The sequence below is a fragment of the Sceloporus undulatus genome, chromosome 6, assembly GCF_019175285.1.
Source record: "Sceloporus undulatus isolate JIND9_A2432 ecotype Alabama chromosome 6, SceUnd_v1.1, whole genome shotgun sequence".
Lineage (NCBI taxonomy): Eukaryota > Metazoa > Chordata > Lepidosauria > Squamata > Phrynosomatidae > Sceloporus > Sceloporus undulatus.
The window spans coordinates 114,236,659-114,244,453 of record NC_056527.1 but is presented as its reverse complement, the minus strand read 5'-3'; the positions used below and the strand labels follow the sequence as shown (position 1 = coordinate 114,244,453).

The 7,795-nt window shown below is 43.6% G+C and overlaps 1 gene segment (V, D, J or C); it reads right to left on the bottom strand.

The window, feature by feature from the left end:
- LOC121933923 overlaps positions 1 to 7,479 on the bottom strand; it is a 14,416-nt gene extending 6,937 nt beyond the window's left edge. Inside the window, 4 exon segments of the C gene segment in view lie at positions 2,124 to 2,450; positions 3,293 to 3,610; positions 4,752 to 5,078; positions 6,873 to 7,479. Coding sequence covers positions 2,124 to 2,450; positions 3,293 to 3,610; positions 4,752 to 5,078; positions 6,873 to 7,230 — 1,330 coding nt within the window.
- Between the last annotated feature and the right edge of the window lie 316 nt (positions 7,480 to 7,795).

Below are 7,795 nucleotides of genomic sequence, written 5' to 3'. Positions count from 1 at the left end.
CATGTTCAACTTGTGGTCTACTTGGACTCCTAGATTCCTTTCACATGTATAAGTCTCTCATTCAACCAGGTGTCCCCCATCCTATATCTGTGCATTTTATTTTTCTGCCCTAAGTGCAGTACTTTACATTTTTTTCTGTGTTGAATTTCATTTTGTTAGTTTTGGCCCAGCTTTCTAGTCTATTCAGGTCATTTTGAATTTTGATCCTGTCCTCTGAGGTATTAGCTACTCCTCCTAATTTGGTGTCATCTGCAAATTTGATGATTATGCCCCCAATTCTGTCATCCAAGTCATTGATAAAGATGTTGAACAGCACTGGCCCCAGGACAGAGCCCTGTGGGACCCCACTGGTCACTTCTCTCCAGGATGAAAAGGAGCTATTTGTGAGCACCCTTTGAGTTCGGCCAGTCAACCAATTACAAATCCATGTAACAGTTACATACAGAAGAATGACTTGGGGAGCTGGATATGTTTAGCTTGGAAAAGAGAAGGCTGAGAGGTGATGTGATAGCCATCTTTCAGTATCTGATGGGGAAGATGGAACCTGCTTCTTTCCTGTTGCTCCAGAGACTGGAACATGAATCAGTGGATTTAAATGACAAGAAAATAAATTCCACTTAAACATTAGGAAGAACATTTTAATTGTGAAAGCAGTTTGGCAGAAGGTTGTGGACTCTCCATCTTTGGAGGTCTTTTAACAGGGGTTGGATGGCGAGTTTTCCAGAGTGCTGTAATTGTGTATTCCTGCATGGCAAGGGGTTCGATTAGGTGGTCTTTGTAGTCCCTCCAGCTCAAAGATTATATAATTCTACTGTATTTTCCTCTATGAGTCTTCCCAACTTCATTCAGCAATGGCTTTGTCCCGATCCCATTACCCTTGCAGGTGTGTTTGGTGCAGACACAAGAGAAGGCCTTCTCAGTGGCTGCTCCCAAATTGCTGAAAGGCTTAGCACTTTTCCTGCTCTCTTTCTGCCAGCAGACTAAGACCTTTTTATTTTGGTAGGCCTAACTAAACTTAACTTACTGGGTCAGAAAGGTCTTTTAATGGGGTGCGCTATGCTTTTATCCTATTGACTATGCTTCGATGTATTTAAAAAAAACTGTTTTAGTTTAGTGTTGTTAATAGACTTGTTTATTTAATGGCTGTATCAAATAGATTTTAACTGTACTTTGTTTTAATTTATTGTAAATCACCTTGGATAACAAGACAAAGACAGAAAGAAAGAAAGAAAGTAGGTAGGTAGGTGAGGGTGTGTTAGAGGTGCAACAAAAACCCTTTGGAAAGATTTGTAAATAAAGCTTAAATAAGCATGTTTGATTAATGTTGTGGCAGCCTCTTTGCTCTTGAATTTCACCCCAAAGAGTACAATTTTAAAACAAGTGGCATGTAGTGTGGAGCAGTGGAAAGCCTATTGGACTTGGAAAAGAGAGGGGTGTGTTTGTGTGTCTGAACAGTGACCAGTTTCTGCTTAGCCATGAAGTTCATTGGATGGCATGGAACAACAACCCACTCTATTTTAGTCTTGTCTTACCATGAAAAGTTACTGGAAGGATAAGATGAAAGAACCCAAATTAAGTACAGGAGAATCCAAATTAAAACCCAAGCTAAGCATAGGAAACCCAAACTAGAATTCAAACTAGGCATGGGAGAACCCAAAGTAAAACCCAAGCTAAACATGGAAGAACCAAAATTAGAACCTAAACTAAGCACAAGAGAATCCAAACTATTACCCATACAAAGTATAGTAGAACCCAAACTAGAACCCAAACTAAGCATGTGAGAACCCAAACTACAGAACTCTAAGTTGCTTGATGAAAAATTGGAATATGGTTCTTTCTGTTGCTAACCTCAAACTGTGACATTTTGCTTTTGTAAGATGAGACCTGTGTTTGTTATAGAACCCACCAAGCAACGCCACATAAGCCATAATGCTATTAGAAGATACGGTAATAATAGACATTTCAGTTTTGAGCCATTGTATGAGTTCATTTTTATTAAGCCAATGGCCATTCATGCATGCTGAAAATTATTTACATACTGTTTCATCTAACAATGCTAGAGATAATTCTGGGATATGGTGAAAGAGATGCAACTCTAGAAGAGAATGGTCTTCATTTTTTACCCTGGGATTTCTCGATGTTCTTCTGGATGAACTTGTCGCTCAGGCCCTCATGGACAACCATGCATGTGTAGGAATCACCTCGGTTCCAGTCAGTCTTGAGGACCTTCAGTTTGCTGAACAAGAAATAAGTGTCGTCGCCATCGCTGAAGACTGGGGTGGTGATGTAGTCAGCTTCATCCAAGGGCTGTCCACCCCGTAGCCATTTCAGGGAGATTTCACTGGGCTTGAACCCTTTGACCAGGGCAGTGATGGAGACATATCTGCCATTAGAGGCGAGCTCCTCATCGTTAGGACAGAAGAGATACACACTGGGGGCGGTGCTGGCCACTTGTGTGCCGAGAAGCAAAGCAGAACAGAAAGGCAGAAAGAAAATAGTGGCTTAGCCAACACCAAAATAATGGAAACAAAAATCTTGAAAGGATGAGATGGCGAATTCTCCATTATGTATATTAATAAAAAGAAGGCCATTATCATAGGTCTTCATGAGAGAAGGGCTATAGGAGGGTGCCCCCTAATTCTGAACTGTTCCTCACATACCTTATAAAAAGCAAGACACATATGTATTTCTTTATTTCCAGCTCACCAAACTAGATCATGTTAGCTGAAGCCTCAGCAACAAAGGTGTGAGCTGGGCTGAGGCCATATAATCTAACCTGGCTCCTGGTGTCATGTCCCATATTGGGCTGCAGATGTCTTCTGTCTCCTGGGACAGAAAGGTTAGCTCTTTTGTCAGGTGGACACAAGCAGTGGTGAGGCATCAAAGTCACTAGATCAGTAATCAGTGAGTTCACTCCAGGGTTTAGTTCAAACTTCAAAGGAGGTATCCAAGATGCTGAAACATACCCTAATATCTTCAGTGTCTTTGAAAGTTTGTCCAGAAAGTCCAGATTTAATCCTGCAGTGAATTTACCACTGTACCGATATGTGACCCACCACGAAACACTAAAACACTAGAAAGCAGCAAAGCAGGTCTTACTCTGCTGACTTCTGTATTCAGAAAAAAAGGTGTAAAGCCAATTCTAAGAAGAATATTCTGAATATGAATTACATATATTACAAATTCTGCTCTGTTTGCATGCACTTTCAGTAATCTCTTCCCTGACTAGGAGGCTGCTGGGAAATAAAGACCCCCAATAGCAAAGTGGAGAGCAGACTGGTTTCCCACTTACCTATCTTCTTGCTAATCCTGGTACTCTTCGGTAAAGGCAAGCCTGGGTGTTTCACTGTGCAGGTAAAAGTCTCTCCTGACAGCCATTCTCCGTCAGAGAGGATCAGAGAACTGGACCCTGTCAGGGTGCCATTCAGCTCTTTTTTCACGTCTATGGGTACAGGGTTCAGGCCCCCTCTTTTTTCCCGTGACCAAGCCACTTCCAATCCAATTTCACTCTCCATGTTGACGACCACACAGGTGAGCTTGGGAACCTTGTCCACATAGATGTCATTGGGGCTTGGGCGCAGGATGAAGGTTCGAATCTCTGTGGTGCTGCCTAGGGATTCAAAAACCCATATCAAGTCCCTAATTTCTCCCCAACCTGCAACCTGCCTTACATCTTGTGTACAGAATTTTCTCCTGAGCCACATTCTTCAACACATTCTATGTTGGCTCTAAAAGCTTACCCTCTTCAGATTGACCAGATAAATATTCTCAGATCAACAGTCACACTGAATTGAATTATTTCTCATCTATTTTAATCACTACAAATTAATTGTTTTGTATTGACTATATTTCAATATTAAAATGTGTGTGTGTGTGTGTCGTGTAAGAGAACTGCAGCCACAGTTGTTCACTTTTCATCACTCCTGCCCTTAATTCCCTTTGGATTTTTGAGAAATCCAAAATGGCTACTACCATTAAAAAAGGCAGCTACCACTTAGAGAAGCGTAATACTGGCAGATCAACTTGAGTTCTACTTGAATTGAACTGTGCTGAATTTGATGGGGTTTAAACTTGTTGAAGAATTTGTGCTGGGATCTGAAGCAACCAAAGCTGGGAAAAGGATTATTTCATTGAACACATTTTTCCTTGAATCACCCAGATCCAGTTAATGAAATTTTGTTTTGTTTTGTTTTGTGTTTTTCTGGGAGAAAGGCATGATATAAACAATAAAATAAAATAAATAAAGTAAAATTAAAACAAATAAATAAAAAAAGTGTGTTGTAGAAGAAAGCAAAGATTCTCTTTCAATTTCCTGGACAGTAATGAATCTAAATCAATCTAATCACAACTAAGGCAGACTGCAGGCCATCCACTGAGATCCTTGAAAGGACATCTGGGGTCTCCATTTAGCTACAGCACAAGTGGGTAAAGTGAAGTCCTCAGACATCTTGTCCCAGACACCCAGTCTCCCTCGGCCAACAGGTCCTATGACATATAATGAGGCCTGCCTTCAGTTAGGTAAATATTTCCAGGGAAATGGAAAACATGGGGATGAGCAAGTGCATTATGGCACAGTGGGCAAGAGGAAGCCATTCCAAATCCCAAGAAGCCATAATTGAAATGTTTTGGGAATATGAGACCATAAACTCTCAGCAATCTAGAATTAGCAATCTTTCCTCTTTTCTTTATACCTCCATGCACCTTTATCCCAACCCAACCCAACCCTACGTTTCAACTCAAATGAGACTTACCTCCACAGATCTTGGCCTTGCTTTTCACCTTGGTCTGGGTAGCGTCATGAGTCACCTGGCAGGAGTAAGCATTCCCATCCAGCCAATCTGCTTGGCTGACATTGGCTGTGCTGGTGGTACTGAAGGTGTAGCTGTTCTCATCTTGTCTAGGGCTCTCTGTGACTGAGGGCAACAACCCAGTTTGCTCACCCACTAGCCAATCGACCGTCACCTCTTTGGGGTAGAAGCCCACTACACGGCATAGTAGCTGAATGGTAACATCAGCAGATTCATCGTTGCAGGAGGAGTGGAGCAGGGTGACCGCTGGTCGAACTGGCAAACTGCAGCCTGAGGGAATGAGAAGCATATAAAGGATATAAATGGACAGACAATAGTGAATGGTGGCTTCCATGTCTCTAAGATGGTGAATCTGGGCTGGGTTCCTTGGGAACCTCCCACAAATCTGCAGAACCCCTTCCTGAATCCCAAATCCCCCCAAGAGGGCAGTCATTTTTTGGTATAACATTAGGGGGTTTCACCCTCCTGATCTTAGGGTGCCCCTTGAGGGAATCTCTTTTAAAGGGGTGCCTTCTTAGTCTTCCTATGTTTTGAGGATTCTGAGAGTATAATGAGGGAATCCCACAAGATTTCCTTAAGGGGCAGCCCCAAATCAGGAAGAATCATATGTATTCTTCTCCCATATGAGCCTGCCATGTTTGCAGATCCACTGAGAGGAGATTTGTCTCTGTCCCACCACCCTCACAGGTATCTTTGGAGGGAGCCACAGAAGAGAGCCTTGCTCCCAGGCTCCAGAACTGAGAGATGTTAGACTGGCACCCTCCTTGCTATTTTTTTGCAGGCAGGTGAAGACGTTAAAAAAGAAAAAGGCCAGGTCTTTGAAGACTGACTGCTCTAGTGGACTGGGCCTTGCAGATTTGTGCTATACTGCCTACCTGTGTTTTGTTCATTTGCTGTTTTTAATAGCTATTTTTTTACTGGTTTTAATTCTATGGATAGTTTAATGATATTTTAAACCTTTTATTTTTTTTTAAAGCTGTGTTTCGTTTAACTCTTGTAAGCCGTCCTGAATCCCAGTCAGGGAAAAAGTTGGAATAGTAGTAGTAATAGTGATGATGATGATGATGATGATGATGATGATGATGATGGAACTATCAGAAATGCTGAAGCTATTTTTGGATATGATTCAGCACTTTGGAGAGCTGCTTTGAAACCCAAGAGCTGATTCAGCACCCTATTTGCATGGAAACTACCAGCTGCTCTTGTGTGCAACATTTGGTAATGTAGTGGCCAGAAAACAACTCTCATCATCCACAAGACAAGCTCACTTTTTTTCACTGACTGGGACTCGAGCTCAATGTTATCCCTGTGGAGAAATATAAATATAAATGGGGGTGTAGAAAGGAGAGGGAGACAGAGGAGATTACCAGCTTAACATCAGACTGGAAAGCAACTGTTTTGACACATCTATCATTCCACCCTCCTGTTGTCTTTCTGTTCCTCTTGTCCTTCCCTTTGCCACTCTGTTCCAGGGGCATGGAACACTTGCGTTCCATGCTCATGCACATTACTTATTTGGCCTCTGAACCCCAGCAGAGAACCACTTCAAAAACTTCTTTTCTAAAAGTCTCAAGCTTTATTTGAGGTGCATCTACACTGTAGAAATAATACAGTTTGGCACTACTTTCACTGCCAAGGCTCCATCCAACAGAAGCCTGGGATTTGTAGTTTTATGAGGCACTAGCACTCTTTGGTAGAGACGTCTAAAGATCTTGTAAACTCCAAATACCAGGATAGAGCTGCAGCACTTAAAGTGGGGTCAAACAGGATTATTTCTCCAGTGTAGATGCACCCTTGGCCTCTCTCAACTTGCTACCCACTCTATACAAAAGGCTAACCATAACTATCCAGCAAATGAGACTCAGCATGGTGCAGTGGGTTTGACTGTTGGACTAGGACTCAGAGAGAGTTCAAATATGGAAAATCTGGATGGTACACAATGACAATGTTGCAGTGACTCCAATTTCACCACACAGATACTGGACATTTCTTTTTGCTGGAAAGATTGCTTTCATGAGGAGAAAATAAAAAGGAAGCAAGTGAAAAGGTTCCAAGTAGACTCACGTTCAATCTCTTGGTTGAGCGAGGAGTTGGTAGCTGTATGGACAACGTTGCATCGGAAATTCCCAGACTCCCAGCTGGAGACTGGGACAGTGAGCTGGCTGCTGAGGGTGTAATGGCCGCTGGAGTGAGCTATTGCTGGGAAGGTCCGGATGCCTGTGGAGATGGCTCCTGAGTTCCATTGCACTGTGGCTGGCTCAGGAAAGTAGCCCGTGATCAAACACCCAAGCGTGACTTTGGAGGCAGTGTAGAGATCTTGGCAACAGGGGGACAACGGAAATACAGCTGGGGCCGTGGGGGTTGCTGTGATGGAAGACACAAAACACACAGGATGATAGCAGGTTCTGTACCAGATGTGCATGGATCTGTATTACAGTAACTAACAGTGGGTTATGAGGCATCATTCTCTCATTATATTCAGCCAGTATATTCCACCTCACTGCCAGTCTCTGACTTTTGTGTTCGGATTCACCCAAGGTTGAAAGCTGTCATTCTCCCCTGGAATAATGGGTTTTAGGGGTGGCTGTAAGGCATTGATGGCGAACCTATGCCACGCGTGCCGGAAGTGGCACTTTGGGCCATTTCCTCGGGCACGGGGCGAGGGAGAAGGTGGAAGAGGCACGCGCATGCCCGTTCCTCTTCCTTCCTGCCTTTTCCTGGCTTCCAGCTGTCTCTCAGAGACAGCTGGAAGCCAGAAAAGGGTGCTCTGGAGAAGGAGCCAGAGAAGCGCGCCTCTGGCTCCTCCTCGCAGCCTTCTACTGGCCTTCAGCTGCCTCTTAAAGACAGCTAGAGGTGGGGAAAAGGGCGGGGAGAGGAGGAGTGACTGGTGTGTGCCAGTTGCTCCTCCCCAGGGAGCTTTGTCGGCCTCCAACTGTCTCTGGAGAGACAGCTGGAAGCAGGGAAAGGTCCGTGGGGAGGATGCAGGG